This window comes from Monodelphis domestica, chromosome 6 (assembly GCF_027887165.1).
Source record: "Monodelphis domestica isolate mMonDom1 chromosome 6, mMonDom1.pri, whole genome shotgun sequence".
Taxonomy (NCBI): domain Eukaryota; kingdom Metazoa; phylum Chordata; class Mammalia; order Didelphimorphia; family Didelphidae; genus Monodelphis; species Monodelphis domestica.
The window spans coordinates 7339391-7351315 of NC_077232.1; the positions used below are offsets into that span (position 1 = coordinate 7339391).

Sequence of the window (11925 nt, forward strand, 5' to 3'; positions counted from 1 at the left end):
GCTTGCTACTCGTGTGACCTTGGTCAAGTTACTTCTTTGAGCCTCACTTTTGGTCATCTTTACTATGAGGAAGTAAGACTAGAGGCCCATTGAAGTCTTTCCAACTTTAGAGCTAGGCTCCTAGGGATGTTGGACATGTGTACTATGCATGGTCTCTCCTAGGGCAGGGAGAACAGAATCTTTGTTCTGAAGAGTAAGTTAGACACCAGATGCAAAATGCACATGATGTAAATGGTGGCTATTGTGGCTATTAGAGGCTACGAGGAGGAAGGGGCTTTTCTGATAGAGACACAATGGCTTAGTGGTGAGAATACAAAATCCCTGAGTAAGGAAGACCTGGATTCAAATCCTGCCACTGGCAATGACTTTGCTATGAAACCCCAGGCAAATCATTTCCCCACTACCCCTCAGTTTCCTCATGTGTAGAAGGGACATAAGAATGGCTGCAGAATCAAGGGAGAGAACTGGGGTGGGTGCTTGGCCAGCCTCAAAGAGGCAGAGAACTTGTGGTCAGCTCTGCTAAGTGGCTGGAACCTCTCAGGCTGGGCTCCTGAGATGGGCACTGTGGCCCCTGCCCCGCAGACTTCGCCATCGTGATCATGGCCCTGTTGGACTTTGTGCTCAAGCAGATCTACTTCTCCTCTGCCAAGAGATTGTCCGAAAGTAAAACTATCTTCCGAGTCCTGAAGATCTTCAAAAGTTTTCGATCCCTGAGGGCCATCAGGGTGCTGTGGAAACTCAAGTGAGGTCCGGCTGGCCCTGGGCTCCTCACAGGCCCAGGACTGGGCCAGCATCTCCTGGGCAAGCAGGGCGGGACACACTGGGTAGCCTTGTAGAAAGAGTCCTGGCTTTGGAAACACAGACCTTGCTACTAAGATACTTTCTGGGTGGAAGTAGACAAGCTCCTTAGCCTCTGGAGGCCTCAGTTTCTTCCCTTGCAAAATGTGGGGGTGGGGGAGGAACCGAGTGACAGTGGATAGAGTGCTCAACTTGGAGTCAGGAACACTTGGGTTCAACTCCCATCTCAGGCACTTACTAGCTGACCTTGGGCAAGTCACTTCCCCTCTGGGTTTCCATTTCCTATCCTAAGAAGGGAAGGGAACTTGATGACCCTTCATGTCTCTTCTAGATTCCAATCTCTGATTTTATTCCTGAATGAACTCCAAGTGCCTCTGTTTCTCCATCTGTCAAATGAAAGGGTTGGACAAGAAGATCTCTAGGCTGCTTCCCACTCTCAATCTAGGGTGCTATGAATTCCAGGTCATCAGGTCCTGTTCTGAGGTTCCTTCCAGCTTTTCCACTGGATTTCCTATGTTCTAGTACCCCTATTAGGTCTGATATTCTCTGTCCAGTGCTCTAAGGGCTCTTCCTGCTCTGACTTTGTTTACCCTAAAATCCTGACCAATCCTAAGAGTCTTTGAAGTCCAAGGTCCCAGCCAGAGGCTCATCAGGGGCCAGAGTCCAGCTTCCTGATCCCCAGTCCTGCCTGGTGCCCAAGCACTGGCTCCAGAGGCTGCTCCTTAGCTGCAGTCTTTTCCCTTAGAAAACTTGCCTGGTCCTTTGACCCTCTTGTCTGACTCTCCCTCTGCTTGCAGGTTCCTCACCAGCCTCAAGGCGGTGGCAGAGACTCTGGCCAGATCAGCATCATCCATCACAGCCATCCTTGTCCTGATGTTCACCTGCCTTTGTATCTGGCCAAGAAGGGGACTGGGGCACTGGGGAGGAGCTAGGCAGGCAGGGAGGAGGCTAGTAGGGCTGGGCTGGCTGGGACTGGGTTGAAGCTAGCGGTTCCTCCAGCAGCATTGCAAGGGCCCCTGGGGCCTCCTTAGCATCCCAGTCTTCTTCTCTGTGATACTCCGAACCCTGTTCCATGAGACAGACCCCAAGCGTTTCGAGAACCTCTTTACCACCATCTTCACCCTCTTTACCATGCTCACCCTGGATGACTGGTCTATAATCTACTTGGACAGCCTGAGAGAAGGTAGTGGAGAAGAGGCCTGAGCCCTGGGAGGGCCTGGGAGATGGGTTTGGGCCCAGCAGACACAAAGGTTGGATATTCTTTGCAGTTTTGTCTTGGGAGCTTTCGATCAGAGCTATAAATAACTAAGGGGGACCAATGGGACTTTGGCCCAGAGTGCAAAATTCAGCAAGTGCTAATGCAAAAACAATAACATAGCATCTAATTAGGAAGAAAATTTATGATAGGAAGCTCCCAAATGGGTACTTCCTCAGTTTCCATTCTGTTCCACCTCTCTTCAGCTGTGGACATACTTCCCGTTACTTACCCCAGGCCTGGTTTGTGATACTTGCTTAGAGAGCAAAGTTAGGGTCCTTCCTCCCCCAGGTGCCGGGTACATCATTCCTATCCTCATGGTCTACATTGTCATACAATACTTGATTTTCCTCAAGTGAGAATCCCAGCCCTCCTTTTCCTTCCCACCCTGAGGCACCCCAGCTCCCCTCTCCTCCCCTATGTACCCGCAGGCTTCCCTAACCCTATTTTTCCTTTCCTCAAGCCCCAGGTCCCCAGAAAAGCCCAGCTCATCCCCTACTCTGCCCACAAACCCTTCAGGGGCGCCCCAGCCCCTGTGTAGGTCTGTTGCCCTCCCCTCCCAGGCCCTGACTCAGATCTCAGGGTCTCAGGCCGCACCCTCCCTTGTCTTGCAGCCTAGTGATAGCAGTGCTGGTGGATAACTTCCAAATTGTCCTCCGCAACAAGCAGGAAAGGGCGAAAGAGCAGGTACTTGGGACTGGCAGGGAAGAAGGGAGAAAGGGTGAGTCTATGTGCTGCTCAGTGCGGGGTAGCCAGGTGGGACAGGAGCAGGTCCCTGCTGGTTTCTGAGCTGGGCTTCATCCTAGAGAAGGCCTTGAGCAGGCAGAGTGGGCACCGGCACCCCGACATTCACGCTTACATCCCCCAAGAATGCCCCCCGCCTCCCGGAGCTGTAGCTACCGGGAGGGCTTGTGCCAAAGCTGGGGGACACACGTGGCCCTCAGGAACCAGGGCCCCCCTGTGGGCTCTGAGGCGAGAATCAAGTACTGGGGAGGTCTGCGGCTCCAGGTGGGGTTCACATAGCCAAATGCTTTGTTCTCTGCATGGGCACCTTCTCACCACTGGAGGGGGGGCATGAGATCTTGGGAAGCTGTGAAGCCTCCTGGCCTGCCCTTAACCACCATAGCAGAGGGTCAGAGATGGGTGATAACTGCAGTGTCCTGCCCCCTGCCCTCTGCCCTCTGCTCTCTGCCCACACCCACCTTTGCCAAAAATGGGTGGAGATAGTCGTTGGGTTCGTCTCCCCTTCATCACCAAATCTAGGCAGCCTCTCAAAGAGCCAAGGAGAGACAGAAAAGTACCCACACGTCATGGGCACTGGATCAGCTCTGCCAAGCTCCACCTTGTTGTCCCCTGCCTCTGCAAGGGTGGATGCTCTCCTTTTGGCATTAGTGCCCAGGGGGGTAGCACAGTGGATAGAGTGCCAGTTCTGGAGATGAGAGGCCCCAGGTTCAGATTTGGCCCCAGACACTTCCTAGATGTGTTACCCTGGGTAAGTCACTTAACCCCAATTGCCAGCCCCTTAGCACTCTTCTGCCTTAGAATCAAGACAGAAGGTGAGCATTTATCTATTAAAAACAAAAACGCCGCATCTGGTCAGGGTGGGGATAGATGAGGCTGTCTATTGGGGGTGTCCAGGGAGGGAAGAATTAACTTCTCTCTTCCAACTCACTTCCTAGAAAGAAGCCCTGAGGCATGAGAAGCTTCTGGATGAGTCTTTGACAATCCTTGAAAAAGGTAGCCATGCCCCGCTGCTACGGGGCCACAGTTTACCTTTCATGCCTCCTAGGAGCTCAGAGGGAGGAGATACCTGAGAGGCCCCAGGCTGGAATCCCCTCCCTGAGTGCCCTGGCTGGCATGGCTCCATCCCCCTCTGCTCAAATGTAGCGATGAGGCGCTCCCTCCCTTCCTGCCCGTCACTCCCTCAGTCCTCCTCTCACATTCTCCTTTATTCTCTCTCCTCACAGAAGTGGAAGAACAGAAGAGTGATGTCATTTTTCTAAAGACAATTCAGAAGAGATATGGACACTTTACTCCTGCGTAAGGGGAAGCCCCTGGGACCAGGGAGGGTGAGAGGGGGCCTGGAGACCAGACAGGAAGACCCTGACTCTCATGGGGGGAATCCGGGGGGAGTCACTGGACCAGTGGGCAAGAAGAGAAAGGAGGTGGGAGGCCCCTGGGCTAAAGGAAAGGGTAGGAAATTACCTTGGCCTTTAGCAACTCAAGTCAAGCATACTTAGAGTGGTGTCAGCCTTGGCTCATTTGATAGAGGAGCAAATGGAGGCCTAGAAGGGGCAAGGCATTTGTCCTGGGTCCACAATACGAGAGAATCTCTGAGTCAGCTATGGAAAATGGCTTTTCTGCATGGAGGATATTGCCCACAGCCCATAGTTCTAACAGCCAAAGGGCAGGCAAGGGTTCCTAGAGAAAGGAGGGCACTTGGAACATGAAATGAGAATAAGAAAGGAGCTTAGAACTCAGAACATGGGCTCTCAGGGCTGAGAAGGGCCCTTAGGACATATAATGTAGGAGCTGGAAAGGACTTTTAGAAGACAGATTGAGAGCTATATGGAACCTTAGAACTCAGAACATGGACTATCAGAGTTGAGAGCGTCTGTAAGGAACTGAGAACAAAGAATGTCAGAGCTGGATGGGACTTTAGAACACAGAAAATAGAATGGCAGAGCTAAGAAGGACCATCAGAACAGAAAGTAATATATCCTGCATGACAGTCTTGTTTTAACCCAGGTAAGACTATATACCTGTGATGGTGAACCTATGGCATGCGTGCCAGAGATGGCACACAAAGACCTATCTGTGGACATGCATGCAAGGACCCAGTGCATCCATCCCTGCAACACAGAGTTTACCAGAATTCCTAAGTAGAAAGCTGGAGAAAGGTGCAGTTGGGCTGCTCTCCTCCCCCTCTCCCCAGTAGGAATAGGAATTAATAATGCAAGACAGCATCCCTTCTGGAATAGGATTGCCCCTATCCCGTTTAGAATACAATGGCCTCTTAATTACCTTTGGCCTGAGAGAGAGAGAGAGAGAGAGAGAGAGAGAGAGAGAGAGAGAGAGAGAGAGAGAGAGAAACAACTGATATCTTTACTATCAGAAGCAAGCAGTGTCTACTAAATAAAATATGGGGGGAGTTTGAGGATGTGGCTTTTGATTTTGTACTTTACAAATGTTCCAAATTGTAGTCTAGTGATTTAGGAATAAGTTTATGAAGCATAGGCTAGCCTAATTGCCTCTTCAGCTCCCCCACTTTCTTTCTCCAGCAAACTTGGGCTGCTTTAATTTGCATTCAAAGGGGTGCCTGCCTGAGGGAGAACAGGTGGGCTAGAAGCTGTGGAAAACCCAACAGTGGTTTGTCAATCTCCCAGTCAGCCCTGCATCCAGATTAAACCCTGACTTCCACCCTTGACCATTTGCTAAAAAGGTTAATTTGGAGGATGCCCCCTTCAGGAAGGCTGGTACCTGATGGGCTAAATGTATCAGGAGGATGTCATTTAACCTGAGGGTTATATTTTCCTATAAATAAGGTGGTTTCCTGCAAACTGGGACTTTTTTCCTTTTTTCTCTAAGTTTGAGGGGATCATTGCTCACATAACTAGAAGGGAGCAAACTAGAAAGTTTGTGCCCTTCAGCTCTCCCCCTCCCCAAACCTGACTACAACATCACCCACCCCCCTGCCCAGCAATCCCCTGGAAATGCTTTTTACCTTCCCTGGGTGGAATAAGGTGGCAGGGGGAAGCAGTTCACCCTGCACTCAGTGTGGGGAGGGGCACAAAATGTGGCCTCCTAAGCCAAGGATTGTGGGTTTGAGTCCCATCTGGGGTGCCAGTTGTAATAAATGAATACTCTAGGAGATATTTCTAGTTATAATAAAGGAGATACTTGGAGATAGAGAGATACTACCAGAGGGTGTCTATGGGTCACTACTAGATGGCTAATAGATCTATATTAGATGGCTTGTGGATCAAGATTTTGCCTACCCTCCTCCCTCAAATGCCACCCGTTTTTCCACCCTCTCCCTCCTACCTCCCTTCCCTTCCCCCTCTTAGTCAGTCACCTAAGTAACTCAAAGGTGAACTGTGAGGTTTAGAAAAGATACTTTTTCTCTCTTTCTCAAGTAAGGTTTATTGGGGAAGACAGGTCAAGGATAGAGGAGGAGGTAAGAGGGATAGGGTTTTCCCTAATCAATACAAGGAGTTAGGAGGGTATTGGTAAAGTGGCAGTTCAGTCACAACTGTGACAAGTCTGTCAGGGAGTCACTAGCAGGGACAATTATTTTCTTCTTCCTCCTTTTCTAAACAGCCAGACAATCTCAGCTTGATTAATTCAAGTCCAGAGACACAATTAGCTCTTCAGATTCAGCCCCACCCTCAGCCACACAAAATCTTCTTCCCTCCCCTCTCCAAAGCCAAGAGAGAAATTCAGTTGAGCTGTCTTGAGACAGTTCCAACTGTCTTTTCCAGGGAACATTCCAATGGAATGTTATTTTTGATCGACAGATGAAATCCTTTGCATGCAATGCAGATTCTCTCTTTTACAATGGGCATGGCACTTGGTCTGGGGCCTGGCACTCCATCTCTGCTGTATACCATCTCAGGGAGGGGAGAAGGCAGAGAAGAAGGGAGAGAAACTGGATCACAAAATTTCCAATGACGACTCAAAAATTGTCTCTTAAATATAACTGAAAATCATATATGAGAGAGGCAGAGAGCTTAGAAGGAAACTGAGAGCCCAGAACATGGATTGTCAGAGCAAAGAATGGCCGGGCTAGGAAGGGTCCTTAGAACAGAGAATGTCAGAGCTGGGGAGGACCTTTAGAAGAGAGAATGAGATCTAGAACGGAACTGAGAGCTCAGAACATGGGCTGTCAGGGCTGAGAGGACCCTTAGAACAGGGAACAGGGAACGGCAGAGCCTAGAAGGGACCAAAGAACCAGAACATAGACTATCAGAGCTGGCAATAAAGAACCCAGAGATTGGATTTGGTCTGAACCACATCAGTTCAGTGGAAAGGAAACAGCCAAGTGGGGAGTTTGGCCCTGCGCATTGACCTCTCCTTTGATGCTCTCACTCCCAAGCTTCCTCCAGCCCCCACCATGCAGGACAAGGCTTTGGGGAGGGGGCAGCATCTCACATCTCACAAACATGGCCCAAGCTATTGAGGGCAGGAGCTGAGGACTTGAAGACAACCAGTTCTGCTGCCTCTAGACATGCCCACCCCCACCCCCAGCCCCTGTAGACACCCCCAGCCCAAAGCCCCTCCCAGCTCTGGCATTCCTTGTCCTCTTTTGGGACCTTCTACTCTACATGTGCACAATGGAGTCAAGGAGCTTTGCCTGAGCTGTGAGGAATGCCCAGAAGGTGGGGTCTGCATTGGGATCATGCTGGGACCAGAGAGCAGCAGCAGCAGCAGCAGCAGGGGAGGGTGGGGTGTTGGGGCACTTCCTGTTCTCCCGCCCCCCCAGCCATGAGGCAGAGCATGCCCAGCTGAGGGCGTGTGCCCCCCCTACAGACAGAAGGACACCATGATCCACTATCTCCAGCTGATGGCTGCTGTTGAACATCACCAGCAGATGTTTCGCTCCCAGGCAGCAATCATTGATGAGATCATCGATACCGCGTTTGAGGTATGCTGGGAACCCCAAGGGTGACTCTTTGGATGGGGGCTCCTGGTAGGTGCAGGGTAGCAGAGATGGAGGTGTCCTGCCGGGGGCCATGGAGAACCGCAGGCCCAAGGGGGGTGAAGGGGGGTCTTGCCCTGCTCCTCCTGAGATCTTCTCCACCGTTTCCTTCTCAGGTTGAAGAAGATGAATAGAGAAGTCACCAAATACCTGGAGGAAACTCCTCGCCTGGGCCAGCGCAGCCTTGGAAACAGACTTCAGGCCCAGGACTGCCTGAACCCCACATCCCAATAGAGTCCTGAAGTCTGTTTATATCCTCTTGTCTCCTTACTGGCTGGGAATCCAGTGGGGTCGGTGGGGAAGAGATGGGAGAGGCCCCTGGACGCCAGCCCCCTCAGACTCATCGGTCCAGGGGCTTCCTCTCCTCGTGCTGAGGGCATCCAGCCTTGGCCTGTTTACCCAGCTGGGGGCCCGGGATGGCCTGGGTGCCCTCCTTCCTGCAGGGCCTCCCTTTTCTGAGCCCAGAGTCCTGAGCAACCTAAAGGCCCAGACAGCAGAGGGCAGCTGGGGGAATGGGCTGGGGGAGAGGAGCACCTAGAAAAGTTTCTGATTAAAGCTTAGTGTTTATGTAGCCTGTGAAGGTTTAGGCTGTATGACTGTTTTCTCATTTAAGCCTCAAAACAACCCTGGGAGGTGGGTGCTATGGATACCCCCATTTACAGATGAGGAAACTGAGGCACACAGGGATGACGTGACTTGCCCAGTGTCCCACAGCTAGTAAGGATCTGAGGAGAGTTTTGAACTCGGGTCTTCCTGATTCCAGCGACAGTCCTCTACCCACCGAGCCACCAGCTGCTAACGAGCACCCTGAATTTCCAAGGTGAAATGGGCTGCTGTAGGCAGGAGTGAGGGAGCTCGCTCTCTCCTAGGGGCTCTTCAAGGGGACGCTCAGGGATGCTGGTCAGTTCAAGGTTGTGAAATCGGCAACTATGGGGCCAAGCCTGCACCTGGGACGTTCCACCCCTGATGCCTGGAGCCAAAAGAGGCTCCTCCAAGCATCTCGCATAGGAGCAAAAGTCCTTCCGAGGAGGCTCCTCCAGAGATGCTGGTCCCTGCCACCACTCGAACCCTGTGCATTCTGCTTCCTGCGAGGCCTTTGGAGCTAGAGCTCTGCCCAGGGCCAGGCCCGGCTGAGCTCCCAGCATCCTTAGCTTTGCTTAGTAGCATCTGCGCTGGGGAGGCCGGAGAGGGGACCTCTCCAAGGGAAGGAGCCCAGCCGCCTCCTAGCCGTGCCCAGCTGGGGGAGCTGATGCTTCCTTGCCAGGAGCCATTCCCGTCGCCCTCAAGGACTAGGCCCTGTTTAGTCTGTCTCTCCCCCTTGGCATGAAGGAGCATCTTGTTCACGGGACATGGAGGGACGAGATGAGATTCCCCCCTTGGAACTGCCTCATCTGGCCCTGGAGGGGGGAGAGGGAGGAGAGGCAGGTTTCCTCAGGTCCCTGCTTCCATCAGAATGTGCTCTCAGGGCCAGCTGTGGGGCTCAGTGGATGGAGAGTCAGGCCCAGAGACAGGAGGTCCTGGGTTCAAATCTGACCTCAGACACTTCCCAGCTGGGTGACCCTGGGCAAGTCACTTCACCCCATTTGCCTAGCCCTTGCCCATCTTCTGCCCTGTACTGCCTGCGTTGATTCTACGGCAGAAGGTAAGGGTCATTAAAGACAAGAGTGCGCTCCTTGAGGACAAGGCTCTTTGGGGGGGTTGCTGGGTGCCGTGGGTGTGGCTTGTCTTGAACCCCCACCTCCTTGGGCCTAGCTTGGAGGCCTCAGGGGAGAAGAAATGAGCAGAGAAGGCAGCTGGTTCATCCATTTATTTGGCTAGACCTGGTTCCTGTTCAGTCACCAGAGCCTCAGAAGATCCCTCCACCCTGAGCCTGCCCCCCGCCCCCCATCCCAGCACCCTCTTCCTGGCCCCATGAGCCCCTTGTGGGCCGGGCCGGGCCGGGCCTTCTTAGATGGGGGTACATGAAGTCTTCTGAAGGGTGGTTTCGTTTCTCCAGGGAACCACCAGCATCTCGAATTCGCACTGCACTTTCTAGGGAAACAGAACAAGGCCCAAAGATGGAGCGGGTCATGGCTCTCAGGCCCTTCTGCCCCTCCCAGGACTCCCCCTCCTTCCCCTCCCTGCCGGCCCCAGAGGGATCTCGGGGACAGTAGCTTCTGCTGGATGGAGCAGCCAGAGGTCCAATGTCGTGTCCGAAGGGTCCCGGGCATGGGGGGCCTCCTGAGGCCTGTGAACCCCTCTTCTGGGCCCGTTTCCCCTCCATAAAATGGAAGGATTTGAACTCGTGCTAAGACCCTTCCCATTCTTAGTCTGAAAGCAGAGGCTGGGGATCTCCTGGAACCCTCTTCTGCCACAGAACCCCAAGGAAAAAATTCTGGCACCCCAGACTGCCAGGCTGGAAGGGACCTTAGAGGTCATCTGGCCTCACTAGCTAATCCGGGGGAGGACACTGCGGAGCCCAGAAGGAAGAGACTCGTCCAGGGTCTCTCAGACAGGCAGGGACAAAGCTAGGATGGGAACCGGACTCCAGGCAGCTGCCCATGGCCACCCCTCCCTGCCCCGCCCCACCAGGCCCTCCTCCACTGCCCGGGAAGCAGGGAGTGAATCAGAAGCCTCCGGCAGGTTTGACCTGACCATCGGCTTCAGGAGGCTAAGGTCAGGGGTGACGCAGGTACCCTGGGGAAGCCACAGGAGGATTCTTCTCTGGGACTGAGACATCTGGGCAAAAGCAGACAGAACCCTCCTCCCGTCCCCAGTACCAGCAGCCAGTCAGACCCAACTGAGCACAGAACCAGAGCAAACACTCAGGACAGATGGACAGACAGACACTAAGGGAAGGCACTTCCAGGCAGGGGCTAGAGCTCCCCCTGAGGGTCTGCCCTGAGATGGGGGGAGCCCTGAGGTAGGCTTGGGGAGCTAGAACCCCAGCCCGGGACCCTTGGTGGTTCTTACCTCCTCTTCTGCAGAAAAGGGGCAACCAGCCAAGCTCAACTTGCTTCCAGTCACCATGTCCTTCCTACACTCCGTGCTCCCCATCTCCACAGTCAGGAAGTATTTGATGCCAGTCACGAGCTAGACATAACATTCTCTCCTTCAGGCATGTGGTTGGCCACCCAGTTTGCCAGGATCACCCCCCAACCACCACCCAGGGCTGGGGTCCAAGCCACAGGTGACTTAGGAGCCTCAGCTTGAAGACTTCCAGGGTTGGGGAACTCACTACCTCCCAAGGTTGACTATTTTTCCTCCCCACTCCCACTCCCCCAACAAATCTGAAGCAAATTGGGTTCTTCTTCTACCTAAGGGTACAGATCATTTCCCAGGGATCCGCTTCCCTTTCAGGTCTGCCCAAAGTGGGACAGAGGGGAAAGCCTACCCTGGTAGAGGGCCAGAGAGGCATGAATGGACAGGAACAACCACAGACCTGGCCAAAGCCTCGTTGGCCTCAACACCCTGGAGGGAGCCAGGCTGACCCGGAGAACCATGAACTCTGGTGTGTCGCCCACCCCTCCAAGAGGGGCTTCTGGGAGAAGGAGGAGGGGCACCCCTGACTTTGAAGCCTTCCTCCTCCTGCTCCAAGTGGCCCTGGAGGCTCTGGTCCCTGCCCCTGCCTCTCCCTCCCAGGCGGGCTTGGGGCCCTCGTCCCCAGCGAATGGCCCGCCTGAAGCTGCTCTCTCACCTGCTTCTCCGCCTTGATGACTTTGCTGCCTTTGAAAAAGTACTCGCTGTTGCTGGCCTGGTTGAAGATTTCCACGGCCTTCTGGGCAACTTCCTTCACTTCGGAGCTTGAGGTGGACAGCGTCGTTCGGGCACCCAACATGTTCCCCGGATGAGGAGCGTCTCCACCGAGGTCTCCATGAGCCCCAGGCAGGGTTAAGGCGGCCACAGAGAGCACCAGCAAAGGCAGCAACATCTTGGAGCTACCAGGGAGAACACAGGTGGACAGCCTTGGCCGGGAGTCCTTTTACCTGCTTTGGGAGTCCCACCCCCTGGGCAAGGTACCAGAGCATCCCAGAGAGTCCCCTCCCCCTCCTCCCCCTCCTCCCCCTCCTTTTCCTTCCTCCTCCACCCCTTGGAGCTGCTTGACAGGTCTTGGGCCTGCCTCATCCCTCCCTAGCCTCAGGGCCTCTGCCTGGGGAGTCCAGGAGGGGGGAAGATGAGGGAGCTCAGCTGAGGA

General features: G+C 53.7%; 2 protein-coding genes across 3 annotated transcripts in view; one reads left to right on the top strand and one right to left on the bottom strand.

The window, feature by feature from the left end:
- Positions 1–8430, top strand: part of LOC103094023 (cation channel sperm-associated protein 1-like) — a 13754-nt gene extending 5324 nt beyond the window's left edge. Inside the window, exons 4-12 of one of the 2 annotated variants that reach the window (XM_056801309.1) lie at positions 583–742; positions 1596–1687; positions 1838–1981; positions 2345–2408; positions 2668–2740; positions 3733–3790; positions 4021–4093; positions 7583–7697; positions 7868–8403. In XM_056801309.1, coding sequence (XP_056657287.1) covers positions 583–742; positions 1596–1687; positions 1838–1981; positions 2345–2408; positions 2668–2740; positions 3733–3790; positions 4021–4093; positions 7583–7697; positions 7868–7885 — 797 coding nt within the window. In that variant the 3' untranslated portion in view covers positions 7886–8403. Of the gene's footprint in view, positions 1–541; positions 743–1595; positions 1688–1837; positions 1982–2344; positions 2409–2667; positions 2741–3732; positions 3791–4020; positions 4094–7582; positions 7698–7867 lie in introns of both variants that reach the window. The other variant, XM_056801310.1, reaches the window with a different exon arrangement.
- Positions 8431–9588: 1158 nt separating this feature from the next.
- On the bottom strand, positions 9589–11698 carry CST6 (cystatin E/M). Its single transcript, XM_007502674.3, has 3 exons — positions 11428–11698; positions 10704–10823; positions 9589–9782 (listed from the first exon to the last, which is right to left on the bottom strand). The coding sequence occupies exons 1-3, from the start codon at positions 11659–11661 to the stop codon at positions 9699–9701; spliced, it is 438 nt and encodes a 145-aa protein (XP_007502736.1). The 5' UTR covers positions 11662–11698; the 3' UTR covers positions 9589–9698.
- Between the last annotated feature and the right edge of the window lie 227 nt (positions 11699–11925).